The sequence below is a fragment of the Microcebus murinus genome, chromosome 10 (genome assembly GCF_040939455.1).
Source record: "Microcebus murinus isolate Inina chromosome 10, M.murinus_Inina_mat1.0, whole genome shotgun sequence".
NCBI lineage: Eukaryota > Metazoa > Chordata > Mammalia > Primates > Cheirogaleidae > Microcebus > Microcebus murinus.
This window is the reverse complement of record NC_134113.1, coordinates 55,370,599-55,397,775: the sequence shown is the minus strand read 5'-3', so window position 1 is coordinate 55,397,775 and position 27,177 is coordinate 55,370,599. Positions and strand designations below refer to the sequence as shown.

The 27,177-nt window shown below is 41.9% G+C and overlaps 1 protein-coding gene across 3 annotated transcripts in view; it reads right to left on the bottom strand.

Moving 5' to 3' along the window:
- Positions 1 to 272: 272 nt before the first annotated feature.
- DIP2B (disco interacting protein 2 homolog B) overlaps positions 273 to 27,177 on the bottom strand; it is a 237,667-nt gene continuing 210,762 nt past the window's right edge. For all 3 annotated transcript variants that reach the window (XM_012762119.2, XM_012762128.2, XM_012762136.2), the window contains 13 exons: positions 25,951 to 26,074; positions 23,717 to 23,838; positions 22,018 to 22,129; positions 18,704 to 18,813; positions 18,093 to 18,223; positions 16,315 to 16,483; positions 14,966 to 15,136; positions 13,345 to 13,406; positions 12,367 to 12,424; positions 10,133 to 10,207; positions 8,764 to 8,941; positions 7,132 to 7,255; positions 273 to 4,346 (listed from right to left, as the gene is read on the bottom strand). In XM_012762119.2, the coding sequence (XP_012617573.1) occupies positions 4,094 to 4,346; positions 7,132 to 7,255; positions 8,764 to 8,941; positions 10,133 to 10,207; positions 12,367 to 12,424; positions 13,345 to 13,406; positions 14,966 to 15,136; positions 16,315 to 16,483; positions 18,093 to 18,223; positions 18,704 to 18,813; positions 22,018 to 22,129; positions 23,717 to 23,838; positions 25,951 to 26,074 (1,689 nt within the window). In that variant the 3' untranslated portion in view covers positions 273 to 4,093. The remainder of the gene's footprint in view (positions 4,347 to 7,131; positions 7,256 to 8,763; positions 8,942 to 10,132; positions 10,208 to 12,366; positions 12,425 to 13,344; positions 13,407 to 14,965; positions 15,137 to 16,314; positions 16,484 to 18,092; positions 18,224 to 18,703; positions 18,814 to 22,017; positions 22,130 to 23,716; positions 23,839 to 25,950; positions 26,075 to 27,177) is intronic.

The window sequence follows — 27,177 nt, the reverse complement described above, 5'->3', positions numbered from 1 at the left end:
AAAACTATGATCAATAGTTTAAAACTACCAAATGCCACATGGGTAAAGACGAAGACTAAACCATAATTATGACCTTGAAAAGTCCTGACAAGAGACTCCTTAGTTTTCAAAATGACACTATTATTCCTTGATCTGGTATCCCTTAGTAGCACTGACTCTGGCTCTCTGTTCACTTTCCTTAGACCATTCCACCTGGGTCTCACCACCTGAAGTTACATTTAAAATCCATCCAATCCCTGGTGCCCACTCAGTATGTGAAGGATTAAACACCATCAGGCATCAATATTTATTAACACAAGACAAAGGAAACACATTCAATGAGTTAATAGAACACTGTCCAGCCAGATGTTAAATTTAAAAATGTATATCTACTCTAATTTCAAATAAATAAAAAAACTTTATACATAATTACACAGTACTGTAGTTTGAATTTGACACGGGTAAATATCTTGACAGAAAGTAAACAAAACAGCATTTAGGACTAAAAAATTATTCTTGTAACTTTACAATCTCTTCCTCTGGACAAATAACATGGCCCGTCTACACATACCTAAACCAGAAATGTTGTATGAATGATAAAGAAAAGGCCTATTGTGTATTTGGAGTACTGCAGCTTCTTGCTCCAAATACTCTTGCTTTTACATCAAAGCAGACAACAAAAACAACACTAAGGCATAGATCTTATTGGAGTTTGAGGGTGAAGTGATAACTCCTCATTGCTTTAGTCTAAAAGATTCCTGGATATTCAAGGAAAGGAATTTATTTGGCCAAGATATTGAGCACCATGCCTGGGGCAGAGACCTTAACAAAAAACCTAAGGCCTCAGGCCCTTTGTTGAGTCAACAAAAGCACTAAGCAAGCATTGCCCAGGGACTACAGTAAGGAGACACACTCATGACCAAGACAGGCAATGGTCCCTAAACAGCCTGAGGCAACATGACTTCATGAGGAAAGGACCCGGTACTGGGGAGAACAGGCCCTTTATGAGGCAGGAAGTGAAGACTGTGCAATTCACTGATGCTGATTAGCATGCTGGTTATTCCTAGGGTCTCACTGATGCAGAAGGTGGCATTTGTGCAGCTCTAAGAATTCCTAGGGCCTAGGAATTTTCCTGAGGCAGCCCCTTCCTGATCTACTTCAGTTAACTTTTGCTAAGAACCAGAAAGAGGTTCAGAAATCTTTGGACCAATAGATTTCTCTTAACTGAGATGGGGGCTTGCTGTTTAGTTTTTTTCCACAGACATAAAAACCCAGACAGAATTGTGTCCCAGAGGATTAGAAAGGCTGTTTTTTGTTTTTTTTTCTTCTTCTTATCAATAATGGCCTTTCAGGCCTGTCTTAAGAATCAGTTCTACCACAAAGGTTCCATTTAACACGGAAAGAGCAAGAACATCGTGTCATCAAGAAAGTTTTCTTACTTGAGTCTGTGACAGAGTAGGCCTTAAATCTGCAGATGGCCCTACAAACACCATCTAAGCTAATGACTCTCTCTCTCCGAAGAGGATACCTGACCAGAGTTACTGAAGAAGTCCCCCACGGACAATTCTCATCCTTCCTTCTTCCACTAGCATATTCTAGCTGTGGGGGATATATAAAAGGTCAATAATGTAGCCATGTGGCAGAAAGCAAGAAATAAAGATAAATTAGAGGCCTGAGGAACTACAAAACTGGATAATCAGTTCCTAAGTAACTAGGAGTTGGCCTTACTCAGATTAAAGGAGTAATTTGTTTGAGGGGATGGGTATACTGAAGGCTTGAAATTTGGCTAATTTGATTTGTGTTTCATACACAATGGATTCCAAAGGCGTAATAGAAGAATGTAAAATATCTCATTAATAACTTTTATATTGATTCCATGTTGAAGTAATAGTCTTTTTGAGATACTGGGTTAAATAGAATATATTAAAATCAACATCACTTGTTTCTTTTTACTTTTTAAAATGAGGTTACTAGAAAATTTTAAATTACAGATGTGGCTCACCTTATAGTTTTTATAGTGGACAATGCATCTCTAGATGCTTATGTCCTAACTTGTGTTAAAGAATTATCAAAGCAACCTATAGGACAGAATGTACCTATAATTTATTTCTTAGAACTTGGGGATTATGGAGAGAGATTTATATAATCTTCAGGATCCCTTGCTTTAATGAATCATTAAAAATAGTTTTAAGAGAATTACTTTCCAAATATTAGGCTGTTTACTCTGCAAACCAAACCATTACTAGATGCTAGGATTTCTTGTTTGCCCCAGTGTAAGTGCTTTATTCCTGTACATCCTAGAACCTCCCCCATTATGTGTAAATTAATTCCATCTAAAATGTTGCAAAAGAGATCTGGAACTGGAAAATGTCTTGAGGTCTGCCCTCTATGGAGAATGAGTTGGGAGGAAAAGAGGATTATGTAAAAGGGAGTCATAAAGTGGCTCTGAGTAACAAGACTGGGTAAAGGCAGCCCGAGATTGCTGCCATAGCAAAGGGTCTGTTTTTGTATTATAAACCTTATTTTCAGGGTAATTACAAGTCTTAAAAATTGTTTAAAAACATATTTAGTTTACATGATGTTACAGTGGGGTAAATAATATGTATTATTAAAATAGTCTAAATAAATATTTACACAATAGACCAGAGTGGGTCAAAGAGAACCATTCTGATTTAACAAGTTAACTCTTTTCACTTTTGAGTATTTTTTAATTTTTAAAAATATTTCTGTAAGAAAAAAATAATAAGATTCAACTATATTCAAATACATGAAGTATCAGACCAAAGAAAGGAAACCGAGCCAGAGGCCAAACTCAGTCCCATACTGTCTGCTTGGCCTGGGCACAAGTTATTTCAAAAGAGTTTCTTGCATACATCAGACTTCCCCCATTTCAGCATAAGCCTGGCTATTTTGGCAACCCAAATTGGTCAGATTTGTGTAGTTATGTGGCCTTATAGTTTCATGTGATGGTTGATCCCACCGCCTTCCTGGCCTGTAATTCTTGTTTTTAAACTCCCCGCCCTCATGAATTGGAAGAATAGAGGACACTCTTCAGTTTTCAGAAAAGAGAAGCTGTATGTATAAACTGTAGACACAGTTTACAATGGGCCTGGAAAAAGAAGAACTTCTAAATTCTTATGTAAGTCACTCTTAATTTGAAAGATAGTTTCAAACACTGGGCCAGAGTAAGTTACAGTGGTTCCTTAGAATAGGGTGGGATCTGATAAATCTTAGCTTTTTCTTAACATTTTGATTTTTAAACTGAGATTCTCAGCTTATAGAAACAGGCTGAATTCATAAGAAGCTTAAGCTGATTCTGGGAATGCAAGCTTTAAAAACAAACATAGGCAGCATTAGTTTATAAAATACACCAGCCAACAAAGACATAGAACAGCGCGCAGCAAAATCTGCAAACAGTTTGCATTTTTTCGTTACCTAATCAATTATACTACATTAAGAGAATATCGAAATTCTCTCAAAGTAGAAATGTTTCTACTTTGGTTGCAATTATACAAGCCAATTCTTCAATTCTTTAGCTGAATTATGTGTATTCCTATTTACATGTTTAAAACACTGGTCAAAATGTTTTACAGTCAAGAATTATATATATAAATTCTCATATTCAGTGGGTTATGTTTTGCATATGGGTTGACTGCAAGTAAGCTGAGTGAGTAGTTCCATGTTAACAAAACCCGCAGAACATCTAGCTACGGCAAAATGGCAAAATACAGTACAGAGTGAGGAACTGTGTAACTCAGACTACCCTCTTCATGTGAATTCATTAAACTCCCTTACAAAATTCTAAAACGGCATTAGATAAAAATACAAGTATGTACAACAGATGAAAAAAATGCAACATGCACGTAACTGCTTTCATGTCGTGCTGCTCACGCTATGTCAAAGCTGTCTACTGGCCTGTTACCATTTTTTTCATTTGCCACCACAGAATTCCCCTTTCCTGTGTGTTGTGTGATTGCGGAATCCCACAGGATGAGATGAAAAATATAATGTAGCCATCTCAGCTTATTTCACATCATTTAAAAGCTTGTTCCTAGCCATGGGTCTTCAGTCTGGGTAATTCTTCAGGATGGCCCTGCAGTGCCCCCAAGGCTGGCTACATGTTATAAGCCACATAGATGGGGTCTAACTGGTCAGCTAGGAAGCTGTCACGAAGGTGCATCCTCTGCTTCTCTCCTCTGGAGTTGATCGGGATGACACCTGGGTCCACCACAACCACGACGCCAACGATGAGGTAATGCTCTTCCAGGACCACGTTGGTCACTAATGGGACCAGATCCAGAGCTTCCTGCTCAGAGCCGCACAGTTCCACGACCACCACAAGCAAGTTGGTCCACGTGAACACGGCACTGAAATGCCAATGACAGTCAGTTAACATGTTGTCATCTTTATCAGTCATCTTTTATGGTATCTGCCCAAGACTTATGCCCATTTCCCTGAGAACTGCCTTCTCTCCTGGATCCCAACCAGAAGGTCAGGATCATGTCTACGATATATGACACCTTGCCCTGTGGTCACAGCTGATTAGCTGACCTATCCAAAATCTCCTGGGAGTTTGGAAGTTGTTAGCTGGTCACCTGAACTGGACATGTGGATTTGAATGTTCTGGGGTAGCCAGGGGTGCAGAGACATACGGAGAATGGCTCGTCAGGGAGGAGAGAAAGAATGAAGGGAATGTCCCTATGTCTCTAGACTTGAGTAAGAGAGGATAGTGATTCATGATGCCTTCTGTTCCTACCTTTGCCTGAGACCCAGAGTTAGTCTTTTTGGAACTTCTGAGATAGCTAGAATTACTTTCCATTAAATTCTCTCTTTCACTTTAGCTTTTCTGAAGAGCATGTCTGTTATCTGCAACATAAGAGCTTTGACTAAGATAATATTCTCTTGTTTTTGGCTTTTTTTCCCTAATAGACCAGTCAAGTGCAGTAGTGAGAAGGGGGGAAAGAGTAGAACAAGAAGCTCAATCTGTAACCAACTGTGAATAACTGACTGAGATAACTCCATACCTTCAGACCGGCCTAATATTCTTGAGTCCAACAGGAAGAGCATCTGCCTGACCTTTATATGAGCTACCGGTATCCCACACAGTGTCTCCTGTCATGCAAATGTGCCATAGAGCAGAAAGTTGCCCTCCACTGAGAAGGGTTACTGGGTTAGAAAGTATAGCCTGACCTGGGATATACAGTGCTAAACTGCTTTAAAAACAGATTCTGATCATTAAAGAAAAAAATGTACACAATATCTGGTTCCATTAAAAGTCGAATGCCAAGCCGGGCGCGGTGGCTCACGCCTGTAATCCTAGCACTTTGGGAGGCTGAGGCGGGTGGATTGCTCAAGGTCAGGAGTTCGAAACCAGCCTGAGCGAGACCCCGTCTCTACCAAAAATAGAAAGAAATTAATTGACCAACTAAAAAAATATATACAAAAAATTAGCCGGGCATGGTGGCGCATGCCTGTAGTCCCAGCTACTCGGGAGGCTGAGGCAGTAGGATCGCTGAGCCCAGGAGTTTGAGGTTGCTGTGAGCCAGGCTGACGCCACGGCACTCACTCTAGCCTGGGCAACAAGTGAGACTCTGTCTCAAAAAAAAAAAAAAAAAAAAAGTCGAATGCCTAAAATTAGAGGGTAACCATGGCATCCAGCTTCTCTGCATGCTTCCCAGAGGGTTCTTTGTCTGAAGATGTTCTTGCCTTGGTCAGAGTCTTGTTCAGGTCTAGGGAGAGACTCTGACCAAGACAAGAAAATCTTCAGACAAAGAAGTATTTGGAAAGCATGAGCAAGTATTAAAAGAACTATGGCTATGGGAAAAAAACCTGAGGGAGAGCACACTGACTTAACTACACAGAAAAGAAACTGGATGGATTCTGTATAATCAAGAACCCAGAATGTTAAAAACTATAGAGTTTTAATTTTATGGAATTTTAACTCATCATGAGGTTGGATGATCCTTTATCAGGGATAATGTAGGGGGAATTCCTGTAAAGAGAGGGAAATTGGATGAGATGCTAATAATGATCCTTTTCATCTGCTTGCTTCTTAACAGTTTAACAAAGTACATTCTCATTTGATCCTTCTGATAATTAGAAGTAGTGGAGAGAATGTTTTACAGATGAAGAATGCAGGGTGGGAGAGCTGAACCTTTAAGCTGGGTCTTTTTTTTTTTTTTTTTTTTTTTTTTAAGACAGAGTCTCACTTTGTTGTCCAGGCTAGAGTGAGTGCCATGGCGTCAGCCTAGCTCACAGCAACCTCAAACTCCTGGGCTCAAGCGATCCTCCTGCCTCAGCCTCCCGAGTAGCTGGGACTACAGGCATGCGCCACCATGCCCGGCTAATTTTTTATATATATATCAGTTGGCCAATTAATTTCTTTCTATTTATAGTAGAGACGGGGTCTCGCTCTTGCTCAGGCTGGTTTTGAACTCCTGACCTTGAGCAATCCGCCCGCCTCGGCCTCCCAAGAGCTAGGATTACAGGCGTGAGCCACAGCGCCCGGCCTTAAGCTGGGTCTTCTGACCATAAAGTCATGGTCCTTTCTACCATGCTACCCCAACTTCCTAGAGGTAGATGATCTGTTAGTCCCTTCCAATTACGAGAGTCTATCATTAAAAATGGACTCAATCCAGCCAGGCGCGGTGGCTCACATTGCTGAGGTCAGGAGTTCGAAACCAGCCTGAGCAAAAGCGAGACCCCGTCTCTACTATAAATAGAAAGAAATTAATTGGCCAACTAATATATATAGAAAAAATGAGCCGGGCATGGTGGTGCATGCCTCTAGTCCCAGCTACGTGGGAGGCTGAGGCAGCAGGATTGCTTGAGCCCAGGAGTTTGAGGTTGCTGTGAGCTAGGCTGATGCCATGGCACTCACTCTAGCCTGGGCAACAAAGTGAGACTCTATGTCTCAAAAAAAAAAAAGGACTCAATCTCACAGTGTCCCTGTGGCCTCACCTGGTTCCTGTGAATAGGTCTTGTTGGCCACAGCAGACTGTACACCCAAGACAAGAATCAGTCTACTTCCTTACTCCTCATGGAGTTCTACATCTGCAGGCAGGTATTTGGTACAGATGGCTGACTAATTAGATAGATTCAAATGACTGCTAAAGCTGAGGTGGGAAACCCAACCTGTGCTGGGGAATTTACCATTCGGCAATGCTTCTGTGGATCCGAGACACCGAGGTCTCAATGTCGATCGGGTGGTATCGCAGTCCTCTCAGCTCCAGTGTTTCATCCAGAGCTCCCACCACATATAATGCGTCATGACGCTCTGGCAGAGAGAGACAAATGTGGCTCAGACACATATTGAGTACAACATCACGTTGGAGTCAAGAGCACAAGGTTCAGACCACCTGTCACCTGGCTCACTCTACCTCTTACCAGCTGTGTCACTTTGGGCAAATTCTTTAAGGCTGAGTCCTGCTTCCCCTCTGTGAGACAGGGATGATAATAAATGGCTCCTCTGAGGACTGAGTTAATCTGTGCAAGGCAGTTAATGTGGTGTGTGGTGCTTTGTAAATGCTACAAAAAAAATTGGCTATTCTTATTACTATTATGTGCCAGGGAGATGATTTTGTAAAAATTTCTGGAAAAGGTAGATTTCTGAAAAACTCAGCAAAACAAAGTGACTGAAGCTGTTGGAGTAAGAAGGATGAGGAGGTCTAGCAGAGGTTCCCAACACCAGGGATGAACTCATAAACACAGCGGTTAACAACAAATGAGTGCTTTCTGCATGCCAGGCACCGTTCCAGGTGTCTAAATGCATCCCATCGTTTATTCTCACATCATCTCCACGAGACAAGAAACACAGCCACTCCTATTTTCTAGGTGGGAAACAGAAGTTAAGTGATTGCTCAAGGTCACACAGCTAGTGGCACAGAAGGGCTGCAAAGCCAGGGCACCAGGGGCGGATGCTGCCCTCTTCTCCACTGTGCTGTCCTCTGTCCTGCTTCTTCATGTGACACAGGGAGACCAGGGGACAGTATGGAACAGACAAATAGAGCTAAGGAGAAACAGCATGGTCCAATTTAGGCCTGTAAAGCCCAGGAAGTTATCGTATCAGTTCTTCAAATGCATGATATGGCTAATGTTGAGTGTTTTTAAATGGCTATCAGTGCCAGTCAGGAAGAAAGGGTGAGGGAGGCAGCAGTCACGCCAGGACAACCAACTGGGCGGATGACTGGAGGGAATCCTCACACCAGTGCCTTGCCACAGAGCAGGCTGGTATCCACCGCGAGACACTCAGGGGCTAGAGCACTTCAGCAAGATGGCTCTTCAGGACTGACAGCCCTCGCGGGGATTGAGGCTGTTCCTCCTGCTCCCCAGTGCGCAGCGATAGAAAAGCTAAAAGATGTAATAGCACCCCAGGAGCTCGTTCAGGTTTGGAATCAGCCTATAGGGGCTGTAAATCCAAGATCTGCCATGGGTATTTACGCATCGCCAGGCACATCTCCACAACTGCCCCGCTGTCCTGACCCATAGTTTGGGGACACTGATATGGTGGCATCGAGTGCTCACCTCCTAGATGCTCCTCATGGGGCAAAGTGTTACTTCAAATGAGTATAAGTTCACTTATGGGTCCAAGAGTCACAGAAAGGGACAAATGAACACACACACACACACACACACACACACACACACACACACACACACTCTCTCTCTCTCTCTCTCTCTCTCCCCCCCCCCCCCACCCACAGTCCAAGGGCAGGCTGAAAAAGGTCGGCCAGTGCCACAGAAACTTGAAGCAGGACAGAAGGGAGCAGCTGTAGCAGGTGATACCTCCAGTGGCCGCGGTGAGCTCAGTCCGGCGCACGAAGCCTAGGTATCCTGTCCGAGCCCAGAGTGTCTGAGCAGCATCCCCAAAGCTGAGGCGAGTGTTGAAGTGATCAGCTTGAAGAGTCTCACTATCATAGATGGTGTAGTAGCCGCTGGCCGTATGTGGACTGTTCACCCAAATCTACAAGAGAAGGGCACTGGTCACAATTCACGAGGAACACACAACTGTATCAATTCTATTCTCTTGGGACAGATTATTTTAATTTTTTGAATCTCATTTTTATATTGACAATACAACTATAACAATAGAGGCATCTGACATTTAACAAGTGTTTATCTACTATGTGCTGAACATAGTTACATGCCTAACCTCTATCGATCCTGACATGATAATACAGTTCACACTACTGTTGTTCCCACTTCACAGATGAGAAAACAGGAGTTCAGTAATCCATCTACGATGCAGGAACTAGGAGACTCACAACATCCACACCTGTGTGTCTCCACAGACCACACTCTTAACCACAAGGCTACACTGCCTCCCTGGCTCACTTCTCCTGTTCTCCTGGAGTCCCACAAATACCTCAAGGGATCGTCTCTGTGCCTTGGGTATAAAGACAGTATAAAGCCCTCAGGGAAACACCACAGGGTATTTGAGTTTACAATGTAAACAGAGCAATAGCTAACGATGGTAATAATAACAGCTAGTATTTATTGAGAATTTACTATGTGACACTGTTCCATGTGCATTACAGGTGCAGGTATTAATGCATTTAATTGTTACAATGACTCTACTTGGTGGTGCTATTATAATTATGGATGAGGAAACCGAGGCCCAGAGAGCTTAAGTAACTTGCCCAATATTGAAAAACTGATAAGTGGCAGAGCCCAGGTCATCCAGCTTCTGCACGTACAATACTCCTCCCACTAAGCTGCAGGATGAAACATCAGTGTCCTTCAAAGGTTTTGGGGGGAAAAAGTAAGTCTTTTTGAATATTTTTATAACAATATAAAAATGGATACATTTTAGAGAACAATATAGCATTGGCATGACTTAAAAAAAATTTTGATATGTGGCTCATTTTAGTTCTACCCCTTAACAGGTGGGAATAGATAGGACTTGCCCATTTTCCTTTCCAGCTAAGGGAGTGTCAGTGGACAAATCTGGGACTATTTCTAGTTTAGGTGCCTAATCTTCTTTTGATCCCAACCTCCCTCATCTGCCCATTTCAGTCTCATGCCTTACAGGAAAAGACTAATTCTATTCACAATGGGGGAAACACTAAATCCACAATTTCACTGATTTCTAAAACGTGAACCCTAATGTTTTTTACTGCTGATTTTTCAGAGTAAAAATGAAAATGATACAAACCTCTCCAAGGTGAGAATCTCCAACAGGCCCTTTGGTCTCAGGATTCACAATAACCACTTTCACTCCAGGTAAAATCTAAAAATCAAAGGGAAAACACAAAGATTGGGTTCGATGAAATCTAATGACCTTGGAAATGTAGCTACTTGCTGGAGAGGTGGGAGTGGCACAAGGGCTTGAGCTAGCTGAATTGCCCATCACAGTGGCCACCCTGAGGGGACAATTGCAGACATCTGTTTTGCTCTCACTGAATCTTCCTCAGTTGAGGGAAGATGAGGTATAATAAGATTTATTTTCAAAAATAAAACAGGGAACCAGTCTATCATCTCTTCAAAGGGATGAGAAACTGCAGACCAGGACCATAACAGTAAGAATTTATAGAGTACCATAACCACATAACTTCCCTCTTTCACGATCTATCTTCGTTTACTGCAATGATGGCAGTAAAGACCCCAAAAACAGAAAGGGCAGCGGGGAGGGACAGCACAGAGACTGCACTCCAGTCCACAGCTGGTGCTAGAGTTGGAGGAACTTAAAGAGTGAGAGAGGAAAGCAGCAGCTTTGCAGGAGAATGAAAAGACATCCACGTCCCTGGGATTGTGAAAGACATTACATGCCCGAGATCTTCTCAGGAGGGAAAAGGAAGAAACATGCTCACTGAGAGAATGGCTCAGTCATTCTAACAAAAGAAAAGCCTCTCTGGTTACCCATTTTCTGCCCACTGAAACCTCCCTTTTTATCTTGGGTTTCTAAAGTCTGAGGTTACCTAAGAAGCCCTACAGTGATCATTTGGGTGCAAACCTCTAAAACCTCAAGGAAGGCAGAGAAGAGGCTGTTCCCTTTAGCTGGAGTGGCATACTTGACTGCTAACCAAGGCAAGTGAAGATTCGACCAGGCAGTAATGAAATCAACCAAACCTCACTGTGAAGTGTGCAAATGCAAGAGTAAAGCTGAAGCTAGCTTACATATAGTTGAAACACCACCGGGCAGGCTTGGCAGGATTCTTTTTTACCTTCTCAATCCCTGTGCCTTTCAGAATTACTAGAAGGGATTCTAAGGCATCATCACTATCTCATCAAAGGGATGAGAAACTGCCATCTATCTTGATAGTTCATGTGAGTGTCCTATCATGTGTAGTAAGCTACTCATAACTTTTCTCTGATTTTTTTTTTTTTTTGAGACAGAGTCTCACTCTGTTGCCTGGGCTAGAGTGCCGTGGCATCAGCCTAGCTCACAGCAACCTCAAACTCCTGGGCTCAAGTGATCCTTCTGCCTCAGCCTCCCAAGTAGCTGGGACTACAGGCATGTGCCACCATGCCTGGCTAATTTTTTCTATAAATGTTTTTAGTTGGCCATTCAATTTCTTTCTATTTTTAGTAGAGACGGGGTCTTGCTCTTGTTCAGGCTAGTTTCGAACTCTGACCTTGAGTGATCTGCCCGCCTAGGCTTCCCAAAGTGCTAGGATTACAGGCATGACCCACCGTGCCTGGCCTTTTCTCTGACATTTTAAAGCCTCATTTTAATCTAAGAATGCTTATCCCCATAGATGTTAACTCTTGAACATCTTTCATTTCATCTCCATTTTGATCTTAAACCACTTGTCCACCTTGCATATAATGAACACTGCATTTTGCTGATTTGTCAATAATATTTCAGTTGGATTTAAAAAAAAATATCTATGGGAATTAAGAAAGTTCAAATCTAATAATCTTCTTATCTATGTACCCATATGAATTTTTTTTTTTTTTTTTTTTTGAGACAGAGTCTCGCTTTGTTGCCCAGGCTAGAGTGAGTGCCGTGGCGTCAGCCTAGCTCACAGCAACCTCAAACTCCTGGGCTCGAGTGATCCTTCTGCCTCAGCCTCCCGGGTAGCTGGGACTACAGGCATGCGCCACCATGCCCGGCTAATTTTTTATATATATATCAGTTGGCCAATTAATTTCTTTCTATTTATAGTAGAGACGGGGTCTCGCTCTTGCTCAGGCTGGTTTCGAACTCCTGACCTTGAGCAATCCGCCCGCCTCGGCCTCCCAAGAGCTAGGATTACAGGCATGAGCCACAGCGCCCGGCCCCATATGAATTTTAAAGTATTAGCAAAGCTGAAATTGTTGAATTATCTCCAGATTTCAATAAAGCCTTAGATACTAATATATACATATTACATGGCTTCAGGTTTCTTTCCACTGAACCACTTCTCCACGCAGCCTCCCTTCCCTATGGTTAACAGAAGAAATTACCTTTCCAGACTCTGAGAGGAGCAAACTCTGGGGGGCACCCCGTTCCACAAGACGAACCCTGCAGAAAAACAATATTTACTATATATAGGCCTTTTAAAAAATGAATTCACCACATCTACTGCAGCTGAGTACTGAGACCTGTAATTTGTTTCTCCTTCTCACACTGGAGCACAATTTCTCAAACTCAGCACTACTAATATTTTGGGTCAGATAATTTTTTGTTATAAGGGGCCATCCTGTGCATTGCAGGGTGTTTAGCAACATCTCCGGCCTCTAGCCACTAGATGTCAGTAGCAATCCCCTTTTTGTGATCACCAAAAATGTCTCCAACCATTGTCCTATGTCCTCTGGGGAGGCAAAATCTCCCCAGGTTTCAGACCACTGCATGAGATGCTCCACCCATGCAGGTTGGGTCAGTGCCACAGGGCACTCAAGGCACTCAAGTCACTCAGTGGGGCTTGGGCCAGTGCTCACCTCCGGACACAGCTAAAGTTTCCATCTAAGTGGAGAGGGAGGAGGCAGGCTTTTGCCCGTGGGGTTCAGACAAAACAGTTTCAAAGACCCTACTCTGCCTCATTTATCGTGTCTGTCCCATCTTTTATTTTTAAACTCTTGGAGGAAACAGACTATCCATTTTAGTTTAATTTATATCAAATGTCACAAAATACTTTTATACAAGCAGGAACTAAGTATTACATTTTATTATTAAAGAACAGTGCATCTTGCTTACGAAGCCAGTTAAAGAAAAAAGATTAAAAAAAAAAAAGAACAGTGCAGCAACTGAGAATTAAAGATTTATCCTTATAAATGTAAGCCTTATTATGTATTAATGATAAAAAAAAAATTCCTTCCCTCTTCCTATACCCCTTCTAGAAGATACAAACATAAAAGGAATGACAGAAAACACTGGCTTTGAGGTTCAGAACTTGTTATACTTAGGAACTCTACTAGGGAATGAGCATAATAAATCTACTGTACCTGTCATGTCTTAATGATTTCAGATCTACATACACAGTAGTCGGATCAGGCCCTGAGGTTCCCTAAAGAAAAATAAATCAATATATTGTTTATTTGAAATTTAAATAAACTTTAAAAAATATATTTCTCTATTACACATTTCAAATCAAATAGATAATTTAGCCTTATACACAAAAAATCCAAACTTTATTCTTTTTTAAAATTTAACTTTTTGATAGAGATGGGATCTTGCTATATTGCCCAGGCTGGTCCTGAACTCCTGGTCTCAAGCAAGCCTCCCGCCTGTGCCCTCTGAAGTGCTAGGATTACAGACATGAGCCACTGCACCTGGCCCCAAATTCTATTTTGAAAGCTCCTCTCTTCAACAAAGCGAAGCTGAGTTGGAGTCAACAACCGGAAGAGACGCCTGGCCTGGCATTATCCTAGTGGTTCTCTCCTTCCCTCCCCTGGCGGGGAGTAGGCCCTCTGTCCTCCGTCTCTCATTACCGGGGCTGTATCAGCACACTGAAACATTGCCAAGCTGAGGAGGGTTGTCATCCCTGGACTCAAAACACAGATGAGACAAGCCATCGTCCAAGGATTTGTAAAACCAACACTGGCCCCAAATGACGGCAGTGGGCCCACTTTGGTTGCTCCAGGGTTAAAGCATCATTACGCTTCTTAAAAGTCACCGGACCACAGTCACAGAAGACCTGAAAGCATCCACCCATGTGTGCTACCTTTTCACTCTCGTCCATATCTGTATTTGCCTTATCATCCTCCAAGCTACATAAAATTAGACTCCTCTCTAGCCCCTATTCTGTTATTTACCCACCAGGAATAACCTGGCAAAGTTGCCATTTGGCTGGACAAGAGAATACAGGCTTATCTGTGCTTTGTTTGCAAAAAATTTTTTTTTAAAAATGGAGGAGACAGAAAAACAGAAGGTCAAGTACAAATAAAATCCAAATAGGGCTCTAAAAATCTTTCTGACTCATCATCAAGGACCACATGGCAATGACTACTAAAGTAAACACTGACATTGGTGCTTACTTCCAGCACTGAGTGCGCCAGGCAACCCAGTGATTCCACAGAAAGACCCTGCAAAATACAGTATCACTATCTTCCTTTTATTTATTTATTTATTTTTTTGAGACAGAGTCTCGCTTTGTTGCCCAGGCTAGAGTGAGTGCCGTGGCGTCAGCCTAGCTCACAGCAACCTCAAACTCCTGGGCTCGAGTGATCCTTCTGCCTCAGCCTCCCGGGTAGCTGGGACTACAGGCATGCGCCACCATGCCCGGCTAATTTTTTTTTTTTATATATATCAGTTGGCCAATTAATTTCTTTCTATTTATAGTAGAGACGGGGTCTCGCTCAGGCTGGTTTTGAACTCCTGACCTTGAGCAATCCGCCCGCCTCGGCCTCCCAAGAGCTAGGATTACAGGCGTGAGCCACAGCGCCCGGCCAATCTTCCTTTTATTGATGAGCAAAATGAGACACAGAGACAAATAACAAGCACAAGTCCCATAGCAAGTAAGCGGAGCTGGGGCTCAAGCCCAGGCAGCCTGACTTCAGAGCACATGCTCTGGGGCACTCAGCATCCTTCTCCAGTTCATGAGTAAACAAGATTCATGAGGGTCACCTGTAAACATATTGCCACATTGACTCTTGATCCAAATGTGGTGCTGACAGCCCGAGGGGACAGCCCGATGTCCTTGAAGAGCTTGGAGAAGGACTGCTGGAGGGCAATGCGGGGCCGCTCCTCTGCCACCACGACGCAGGTCCGGATGCAGGAGAGGTTGATCCCTCTGGTCTGCAAAACACCCGAGCACAGGAGCTAAGTCAGTCGGGTCACAGAAGAACTGAATGCGCAGGGCCACTGCTCTTAGCAGCTTGGTCAGGAAAAGGAACTATGTATTTTTATTTCAGACTCACAGAGAAAAGCAGCTTTCAAAAAAGAGGAAACTGTCAAGGCATTCCATTAAAAGCATCACCCACTGGTAAATTTGCACATTCTCTATTTCTTTTCTCTTTCATCTAAAAATTTTAGGTTCTTTAACAATACATTTTTATCCCTCCTCATTTCCGAACCTTAGATTTTTTTCTCCCTATTTGATGGGACTGAGTGAAAAATAAATTTAGAACCCTAAAGAACTAATCTCTTTTTTTCTCTTAAGGTCATATTTCTCTATCAAAGAAAATTCAGTATTTTCTGATTTTCTCATATGACAGTCAGACATGTGATCATTTCATACACATGTGAATGAACCATTTCGGGGCAGTCTACAATCTCTCATATTCTGAGGTTTCAAATTCTATTGGGAAAAACACTATTGGGGGTCAGAGTTCTCTTTTATCTTTACATAAAGTCATTTCCATTTAGCCTCCCAGCCAATTTCATCTTCTTCTCCATAAAGTAAGAATTAGGTTAAACTCTAGAAAAGTACATTATATTAGGAAGGTAGAAGACATAAACTTCCTGATTTTTACAAAACACCCATTTAACTGACTGGCTAGGAAAAGGCAGACAAACACGTCTATTAGCCCCAACCCTGACACTGTCATGCCCTGGCCTATTTCTTTTTGTTTTGAGACAGAGTCTCACTTTGTTGCCCAGGCTAGAGTGAGTGCCGTGGCGTCAGCCTAGCTCACAGCAACCTCAAACTCCTGGGCTCAAGTAATCCTCCTGCCTCAGCCTCCCGAGTAGCTGGGACTACAGGCATGTGCCGCCATGCCCGGCTAATTTTTTCTCTCTCTATATTAGTTGGCCAATTAATTGCTTTCTATTTATAGTAGAGATGGGATCTCACTCTTGCTCAGGCTGGTTTCGAATTCCTGACCTCAAGCAATCTTGAGGCCTTGGCCTCCCAGAGTGCTAGGATTACAGGTGTGAGCCACCGCGCCCGGCCAATCCTGGCCTATTTCTTCAAAACTTCCTGTATTTCTTTAAAACCTCCTGTGACTGGCTACCTGCTGAGAGATGCTTCTTACCTTTAGCACCTCCACTTGGTTGCCAAGTCCTTTAGTGCAAAGCTCCATTACTGAATAGGAGCAGAAAGTGTCCCTTATTTTATACTGGTTGACGGTGGTGAGCCAGAGGAAAAGGTTGTTTTCTAACTCCATAGGAGGAATTAAGATGGACTGGTGACCCGAATAGACACTGCAATGAAGAAAGGCAAGAGCTGGCATTATCAATTTATCCTAGACATCTTTATGGTTTAGACCACCGCCAATTCCACAAATATTTATGGAGCATGAAGGACAGTGTAGGGTCATATGAGACATAAAGGTCTAAGAAGCAGTCTTGTTTCCTGTGTAACTCCCAAGACACAGTAACTATAAAATAAAGCAGATTGTGGTTGGTGTGGTAACTGAGATGTGAAAAAAGAACATTGAGATTGTAGAATAAAGAGCAATTCATTCAAGCTGGGAAAGCCAGGCGGGGGAGTAGTAGTTTTCACTGAGTAGGCGACACTTGAGTTGGGGCTTGAAGAGTAAGTAGGAATTTGGCTAGAAGTGGGGATGGTGGCGAGGGTGTTTTGGGCAGAGGAACAGCACAGACAAAGCCAGAGAAGTATGGTGTGTTTAAGGCCATCAGAAATAGTGTTCAAGTGAAATCCTGGAGCACAGGGTGCATGTGGGAGTAAGGCCAGAAAGGCTGGGGCCAAACTGTGAAAGGGCTTAACTATCATATGAAGAAGTTTAGACTTTACCCAGCAGGCAGTCATTGCAGCTTTAAGTTGGGGCAAAACTAGCAACATGGAATAGGGACTGGAGCTACTAATACAAGCCACTGAAGCCTGAGAGATGGTTAGGAGAGGCTGCAACTATGAGCGATGACAAAGACTTGAGCCCAACAGTGCAGCACCAGGATAAAAAGGAAAGAATGGCAGAATCATATATCTTACGTCCAATTTATAGCCACGAAGTTTAAAATATCCTAAACCCAAGTATAGCTCAGAATCACTAGGAGCCCAGGGATCCTCTATTAAAAAAGTACTGGAGTTGTAGGCTCCACCTCTGTAGATCTAAGTTAGTAAGTCTGGGGAAGTTCCCTGTTAATTTGCTTTGTTTCTTAAAGACCCCTAGGTGATTCTTATGTAAAGACAGGTATAGGAACAACTGAGCCAAAGGACATAACATTTGATTAGATGTGAGACTTAAAAGATATAGAAGTTGAAGATAATGCCCAAGTTTCTGGTTTGGGCCACCAGGTGGATGATCCTATCCTAACAAAGATGGGGACACAGAAGGAGAATGTTGAGTTGCTGGCATTTGTGCTATATACCAAAGAGGTGAAAATGCAGGTCTAAGATAAGGTTCTCTGGGAGGAGAGCGGAAGGAGTTAGGATCTGTGTTCCACAAGAAGCAACCTGGCTGGCGCAAATGTGCTACATCCACATGCTGTCATCCCATCTCATCATACTCCTTCCTGCTGAGTCTACGGGATACATTCTGGCTGTCAAAGCATGACATATTTCACCCAGGTATCATCCTTGTACTTGGCTCTGCTTCTAAACAAGGATTATAGGATGGAGCAGAGAACAGGTAATAGGATCACTGCCATTTTGTAAGAGGCATAAAACAGAAAAGAAAAAAGGGAATACAGACAAAACTAAACAAACATGAGATGCATTAGGTTCATAAATTCTGGAAACATCAGCATTTACAGAAACTTTACCCAATTGAGGGAGCAAAGGGAAGGATGAGGTGGTTACAGTCCCCAGTACACCCCGCGCATTCTGTTTCCTTGGCTTTTCCATCCCTACCTGCAGAGACACCAGAGTGCAAAGCCAAGTCCACAGTAAGGGTCGAGGCAGATGGCGATCTGCCGAGAAGAATACAACTCACACTGGAGCTTGATGGCTCTGCAAAGAGCATTCACCGCAGAGTGGGACATCTGGAAAGTAAGGAACATGGAACAGGATGGAACTGTCATCCCACAGGCAGAGAAATGGCTCTAATAATAGCTTGGGGAAGTTTCCACTCCCCAAACTACTCAAAACGATGTACATTTTTTAGTGCTTCAAAGCCTAATCTAAGTCTAAATTAAGGTAACATATTTCTGTTCATTAGGTAATACTGAGTTTCATGACACATGAACTAGTGATTTTACACTGTCTTAAACTAGAACTCTTATTATTTGTTAGCTTCTATGCTCGGTTCAGACACTTCCCAATACAAATTCCTTGGGATAACTTATTCCGGAAGAGCCAATGCTTTTATTTAAATATAGCAGGAACCCTTGATCCTCCACCTACTGGTCTCTGGTACACCCACTTGGCCTCTACATCTGAAGTCCCTGGGGCAGTGGTCATCTCTATTTTCTGCAGAGCTGGCACGTTTCCAGCATTCATTGAGTATCTCCAGACTACTTTACCTTCACTCCTGTAAGCATGCCAGTTGTGGAAACACTAAAATCAAGATATGCCAGCATCTCAGGAGTGGGTGGTTTATACAGCTGAGGTAACCTTTTCCTGGGTAAATCATCTGCAACGAAAAGAAAAACCTGATGTCAATCCGACATGCTGGACATGAAAATCATTGCTCCTCAACGGGTTTTCTGTGGCCTTGCTATGGCCAAATTTAGCTTCTGGGATTTGCTAAAGCTTAGGCTTCTCATATTTAACCAAGCAGCTCATGTATGTCACTCTTAGAGGTGGACTGGGGTTGAGGACACCACTACACAAGATAAGCAAGCAGATCTATATCAAGTAATTTATTTAATAGAAGTTCAGTAAGGAGTAATATACTATGGTAGGAAGTAAACTGATGCAGTTTCAATACCAGTGCTACCATCTATCAGTGATGCTTTCACTCCTTTGTGTCTGTTTTCCTTTTCTCTAAAATAGAAAATCCTAACCCTAACCCTAAAATGGATCTCTAAAATAATACCTCACAGAATGGTCGGGAAGTTTATCCACATAAAGTACTTTTAAAACAACAACTGACTGAGTAAAAACTCAAAAAGCATTAGTTGTTGTTACTACGCTGGTTTTAAGTTAAAGTTCATTATTTACCATTTAGGATGTATTAGGTTAATCATGAGTAGCTGTAAAAGCTGGAAAATTTTTCTCCAAGTTAACCTGGCAGATTTTTAATTGGTAATCTAGAATTGGGAGTTATTTTCTTTCACTCATTTATAATACCTCTCCCTTTCCCCCCAAATTAGCTTTGTAAGTCTGTCAAAACCAAGGATGCCCAGGATTTCTCTTGCCCCAACTATGCCTCTTTAATGGCTGCCTTGGCTTTCTGGATCAAGAAGCAATTTTAACTCTGAGTTTTAAATCTCCATGTCATTGGGTCAAACCAAAGACCTTCTCTATCACCTCCCACCTACTTTTGTGTAGGGCAGGGTCACTCATATAACTCTTATGTGCCTAGAACAGAAAGGGTACCTGAGTGGGAAAAAGAGAGAGAGAGAAAAAAAGAAAAGTATTATAAGATATTAAAAATAAAAAACAAATAAAAAGGGCCAGGCGAGGTGGCTCACGCCTGTAATCCTAACACTCTGGGAGGCCGAGGCGGGCAGATTGCTTGAGGTCAGGAGTTCAAAACCAGCCTGAGCGAGACTCTGTCTCTACTAAAAAATAGAAATTAATTGACCAACTAACAATATATATACAAAAAAAAATTAGCTGGGCATGGTGGCGCATGCCTGTAGTCCCAGCTACTTGGGAGGCTGAGGCAGTAGGATCGCTTGAGCCCAGGAGTTGGAGGTTGCTGTGAGCTAGGGTGACACCACAGCACTCACTCTAGCCTGGGCAACAAAGTGAGACTCTGTCTCAAAATGAATGTATGAATGAATGAATGAATGAAAAAAAAAATAACCCTTATGTACCTAAGAAACCTTCCTATTGTCTTGGCCACAGTCCACATTTCAGATCTTCCTGAAATGTGACTGAGTCCATTAACCAAAGTAGATCTCAGACCATTAACACTAACACCATCTGTTTGTTTATATATTATCTGTGACTGTGCTTCTGTCCTTAAGTAATAAATATAAAAAAATCTAGTTAGCACCTGGCACACAGGAACCACAAATACATGCCATCTCTGCATTTAAATCCACACAAATGTTGCTGAGGTGGATACTATATGGTACTCAGTGAAAAAAAGGTCGGGAGGAAGTGAATGGGTTAGAGGCCAGGAATGGAGCCTATCTGGCTGGGTTTGAGTTTCACTTTTGCTGCTTCCCTGTGCCTCAAGTTTTCTAGTCTGCAAAATGAGGATAAAAATAGCATCTATTTAATAGGGTTATTGTAAGGATAAAATTAGGTAACACATGTTAAATAACTGACATCATAAGGGCTCAATAACATTTAGAAGCTATCATTATGATTACATTACATGGTTTACTCTTTATAGCCAACTCCCATTTTACTGACAGTTTTTTTTTTCTTTTTCTTAATGCACATATCCTTGGTAATAATTACTGACAGTTTTACCTGGGATAGTAAGGATGCTCAGAGAGTAGCAGATATGCCAGGATTCAAACCCCTCTGCTTAACTCCAAAACCCACACTCTTTGTCGTGGATTCTCCAGTTAGCCCTGTGTCTTACCCCCCTTCTTTAACATAAATATCATCTAAAATTCATGCACTTTGTGGTTTTCAAAGTACAGTATTTTCACATTATATTGTATTTGATCTTCTCAATAAATATGGTGCAGTGGCTTGTGCATGTAATCTCAGTTACTTGGAAGGCTGAGGCAGGAAGATTGCCTGAGGCCAGGAGTTTCAGACCAGCCTGGGCAACATAGCAAGACCCTATCTCAAAAAAAAAGAAAAAGAAAAAGAAAAATCTTAGCTGGGCTGGTGGCATGCACCTGTAGTCCCAGATACTCAGGAAGATCACTTGAGCCTAGGAGTTCAAGGTTGCAAACAGATAAAGATGTAATCAACCAAAATGATATAAACTATATTGAGTAAAAAAAATTGTACCTCATCCTAAAAAGTTAAAATATCCTAGTTGGTGACCGATTTTTGTGTAAACAACAAATTATCAAAATCATATGCTCATCTTTGAAGTCAATTTTGGCAAACGTAATTGTTTGTCATAGTATTTTAGTCAGAAACAATGCTTGTCTGGCAAGATATAGACTAATGCTAAATGGTAGAAACATCTTGAATTTTGTAGCATTGTGCTGTGATTGCACCACTGCACTTCAGCCTGGGCAACAGAGCAAAACCTCATCTCTTAAAAAAAAAAAATTGTGGTAGGGTAGGCAGTAGCTTAGGAGAGGGTAATCTCATACAAAGTTATACAGGCAATGAGTAATGAAGCTCAAACTAGAACCCAGGTCTTCTGACTCTTAGTCTAATGTTGTTTCAGCAATATCACATCTAGAATTGAAAGATCAGATAATCTCAATATTTTATTTGGCCCTACATGTACATGGTCACACCCAGCACAAAAACGTAACCACCTTTAGATGACACCAAGCTAACAGCAAGGCAATTTTTATTTAAAGAGCTCTTAGCGAGTTGTGATCTGGTTCTTTGCATCTGGCTGACACAGTGTCCAGTCCTGTGGTAGCATAAGCTTGACTGACGGTAGGCTTTGTCCTGTCTTAGCAAGCAGAATGTGTTGTGACATAAAAGCAGGGTAAACATGTTTTGCATGGGGATCTAGGGAATCTCAGGTAGCACATGTTCTTGCTCCCTAAATAGCTCGAGAGCAGTCTCCCTTCACCTGTGTCAATGATGGTCGGCCAGGTTTTCACATCCACAGCTGCTGCTGCCTCTCGAGACCTCAGTAGCCTCATGAGGGTCTGAGTGGTGAGAATACAGGCTGCTTTGCTGACCTAGAGAACAAATGGACAGCATAAGCACCAGGAGGCTTAGCCCTGATGTAGCACCACAGGCTCACACACCATACCGGACAGGGTAGTATCAGTTTTTCAAAGAATACATATAGCAGAAAGGAGGTTGTTTTCTCTTACATTTTTCTTTCTGGAAATGTGTAACACTTAATTATCTCAGAATGATGGACTTGTTCACAATACAAGTTATCATTTACAACAGTAATTCTGAAATATTTCATACTTATAATCTCAGTATGGGTTCTATAATCCCATGACTTCATGGAGACCACAATAAAATAAAGACATGGATTATGTAGTGCCCAAGGAATGAGAGGAATCAGATAATCATATTTGAAAGAGTTAGTGTTTGCAATAGTTTAGTGAATGGTGAGACTTACTAGACCTAAAATACCCTGCATCTGAATACCCTGGTGTAGATATAAACTCTCACAGACACTAAGTCCTCCTACCCAGCTACACATGGAAATGCAAAGTGACCTACTTTGCCCACAAACTGCGACAACAGAAAGAAACTCCCCTCCCTGCTTTTCTGGCCCACTTTATAGAGCATAACAAGGGCACTTTGCTGAATTAAACTTTGTAATAAAATCATCTATGGTGAACGTGGCTTTTATGCTGTGGGCTCAAGTTGCTGACAGAGCAGCAGTTCTCAGAGAAGCAAACGCTACATAAATTGGAATTTTGTAATCTATCACTACACTGGCCAAGGCTGCCCTTTGTTTTAAAGTACATTAGAATATGATGCAATACACACTTATTTTCTTCAATTCTCAGATCCTGTAAAAACTTCTATCACCTCCACAGGAAGGTTTAGATACCCTTTAATGCCATACCAAGTGAATTTACAAAATTAACTGAAACAAAAGTGACCTGACACTGGGGAGAATTCAGAGTTTGGCACATAATATCATCTTGGTTACTGTGGAAAAAAAATATCAAGACAGGTGGCATGTTTTAAGAAGGGGGGGGGAAAGACATTCTATGAAGAATTACTAATGACCACATCATCTCCTTCATGTTCATGATAAATACATGAAATGCTCTAGCTCAGTGGTTCCCAACCTTTTTGCCATGAGGGCCCAGTTTCATGGAAGACAATTTTTCCATGGACTGGGGGCGGGGGAGAAGGCGGAGCTCAGGTGGTGATGTGAATGATGGGGAGCAGCTGTAAATACAGATGAAGCTTCTCTCATTCGCCCACTGCTCACCTCCTGTTGTGCAGCCTAGTTCCTAAGTTTCATGGATGACAATTTTTTCATGGAAGGGGGAGGTGTGGGGCTCAGGAGGTGATGCTTTGCCTGGTCTCTAACAGGCCATGGACCAGTACTGGGCCATGGCCTAGGGGTTTGGAAATTTTGCAGCTCTAGCTCACTCATAACCACTTTGCCCTGGTTTCTTCAATGAATAAAGATGGTTGCCTTGGCCACATTAAGGTAAAGGAGGTGGTTTTCAGGAGATAAATTTGACTTCCTGACTCAACAAAACTGGAAAATTAGTGAGCATCCTTAGTTGTCTGAATCTGGAATTTATGAGTTGGGGACAAGGCAAGATATAGCTGGTACTTACATCGACAATCATACGCACAGTGGGTAACGTGGCAGTAAGGTTCTGAGCGTGAGGAGGTCGGACGGTCACTGGTATGCACCCCGCATACAGGCAGCCGTAGAAGGCAGCAATTAACTCGATGCCTGCAAGACAGGGGACCCTGCTTGTCAGGAGAGCCACAGCATTACCTGTACCACTGAGAAACTAACAGGCAGATCTTCCAAAGCCAGTTTAATAAATCATGTACTAGGTGGGTTATTCAGACCATAATTTAACAGAGACACCAGCTGAAGAAATTTTAAAAATTAAGAAGGACATGAAAGTAAAGCAGGAAGCATATCAAACAATTTAAAAGAATACAGAGAAACCAAGAATAAATAACAAGGAAGGAAATTAGAAGTAGAGTGAAGAAGATATTTTGATATTATTACTTAATATTACTTAGAAGAAAACTGCAGAAATCAGGGATGATTAACTAGGAAAATAAAGAAAAAAGTGATGAGGAACACCTGAGCTTTCTTTAAATATTTAGAAGAATATGAAAAGCAATTAGACTACTTAGATGTTAGTGGTTATAAGTTTTTGGGGGTACAAATGTTAAGGTTATGTATATTGCTCATGCTCCCCCTCCCCCCTGTGGTTATGAGTTTTAAGGAGGCAAAGCATGACTCAATATGAAGAAAACTTTAGGGGGAGAGGCCTCCTCAGGAGTGTGCTGGTCTACCACCATGTCATTAAGAGCGAGGTACAAGACATTCTCATGGGAATGCCGTAGGAGGGATTTCTATACAAGATGATCTTCTAAGAAATCTTAGCATCCACGTAAATAAAAGAGTGGAGTATGGAGTATTCTTATTTCACAGTGAGGAAATAGGAGTAGAAGAAAATTAAAGGGAATGAAATGAATGAAATAAGGGGGATAAAAGACCAAAGAAGGCTAGATGTATGAGTGGGTTAGATCAGCAATTCCCAGCCTTTTTGGTACCAGAGACCAGTTTCACGGAAGACAATTTTTCCATGGGCCACAAGGTGGGGGATGGTTTTGGGATGATTCAAGTGCATTGTATTTATTGTGCAGTCAAACCTCTCTGCTAATGATAATCTATATTTACAGGTGCTCCCTAGCACTAGCATCACTGCTTTGGCTCCACCTCAGATCAACAGGCATTGGATTCTCATAAGAAGTGCACAACCTAGATCCCTGGCATGCGCAGTTTACAGTAGGGTTCATGCTCCTATGAGAATCTAATGCAGCCGCTGATCTAACAGGAGGCAGAGCTTATACAGTGATGCAAGTGATGGGAGCAGCTGTAAGTACAGATGAAGCTTCACTCACCCGGTGCTCAATTCCTGAAGCCGGGTTCCTAACAGGTCACAGACCAGTTAGTAGTAGTCTGTGCCCAGGAATTGGGGACTGTAGGGTTAGATGGCAGAAGGAATAAAGGGACAACTCAAACATATCACCTAAAATTTTGAATCCTTTCACCAAACTGTCACCCAATAATTCTGAGTTGCTCTTACTATGAAGGGAAGGTTTTTTTGTTTTTTTGAGACAGTCTCATTCTGTTGCCTGGGCTAGAGAGGTTGTTGAATTAAATTAGAACATGGGCAAGGCACCATGGTGCACCCTGTAGTCTCAGTTTCTCAGGAGGCTGAGGTGGGAGGATCCCTTGAGCTCGGGGAGTTTGAGACTAGCCTGGGTAACATAGTGAGACCTAGTCTTAAAAAAAAAAAAAATACTGAGTATGAGAAAAATAACATGAAATATCTCATTAATATAAATGTTGATTTAAAAATAAATAATAAATTAGAACATGAAAGATGAAAACAGCAATCCCAGACAAATATTAAACATTAATCATGATATGAAAAATGTTAAGTCAACAGAGTTAATGCACAATGTTGTTTTAGACACTACATGAAATGGTCCCATTCCTGAGTGCTTTTAGAAACAAAGCATCTGTTTTGAGGGTTTCCAAAAGTCAGGTAGCTAATGTCTTCATTTATTCAATGTTTACTGAGTGCCTTTTATGTGCCAGGAGTTGATAATGGAAATACAAGAGTAAATGAAATAGACATAGTCCCAGCAAAGCCATTGTACTGCATAACTTGAGGGGTGAGGCTTGGTTCCCACCTTAGCCTGTGAGCATAGTGCTCTCAGTGTTGGAAGTACACAACCCACAAGGTTCCTGTTCTCTTACAGGTTGTACTCTAGTAACGGAGCTTGAAGTCTAGTCTATAAATCCAACACTTACCAGGTGGATAGAGTAACACCACATTATCCCCTGCATTTAGATGTCCCTTATCACCAAGAACTGATGCAATCCTCTCTGCTCGCTTATGAAGCTGAAGACAACTGGCTGTGCACACAGTAGTTCCCTTTAAATAAGAAAAAGGATAAGCAGGTCAAAGCTCAACAAGGAAATAAACAGTAACAAGTACAGCCAATTCGACACCATGCCTGAAAGGCTTGTGCCTTGGTGGATTATCCTTAGCAAGTTATCAATTCTAGTGAAAATTCCGCTAGCATCAAAAGACAAGTGGGGGATTCCTTTTCTTCCTTAATATCTTAGGGAATTAAGGTACTTAGGGAATAGTAACATTCATTTAAATTAAACATATTTAAATTTATAGTTTTTCTTAAGGTAGAGGCCGGGTGTGGTGGCTCATGTCTATAATCCTACCACTCTGTGAGGCAAAGGTGGGAGGATTGCTTGAAGTCAGGATTTTGAGACCAGCCTGAGCAAGAGATGGACCCCAACTCTACAAAAAATAGAAAACTTAGCTGGGCGTGGTGGTGTGTGCTTGTAGTCCCAGCTATCCAGGAGGCTGAGGCAGGAGGATCGCTTGAGCCCAGGAGTTTGAGGCTACAGTAAGCTATGATGATGCCACTGCACTCTAGCCAGGATGACAGAGTAAGACTGTTCTCCATGCCCCCCCCCAAAAAGTAGCATGAGGGCAGGAGTGAGGTCAGGACAGTAAATGCTGGCCATGTGATCATGTACATTTGCTGTGCAAAAACACACATTTGGCTCTGAGTTTTCTAACAGTCAAGATATAAACAAAAACATTAGTAATGAATCAGAGCCCAATAGCTAATAAAGATTAGGAGATAAGAAGATGGCTAACTATTCCTAATCCTGAGAATAATTTCTCCTTCGAGTCTCTATAAATTTCCCTGAGCTGGGCCTTATTTGAATCCCTTTGCTTTATAAAATACAACACTTATAAGGGAAAGTACATAAAATATGTATATATTTTAATGAAAAATTATAAAGCAAGCATCTGTGTAAGAACTAGCATAACATAACAAAGACATCCTCTAGCAGATCCAAAGCACCCACAGGGCCCCCCCTACTTGCTTTCTCTATCCTTCCATAAGTAATCACTATCTGGATATTTTTATGTTACCATTGATTTCTTTTTCTTTGTAATTTTACCACCCATGAGATTTTTAGTTTTGCACAATTAGAATGATAACG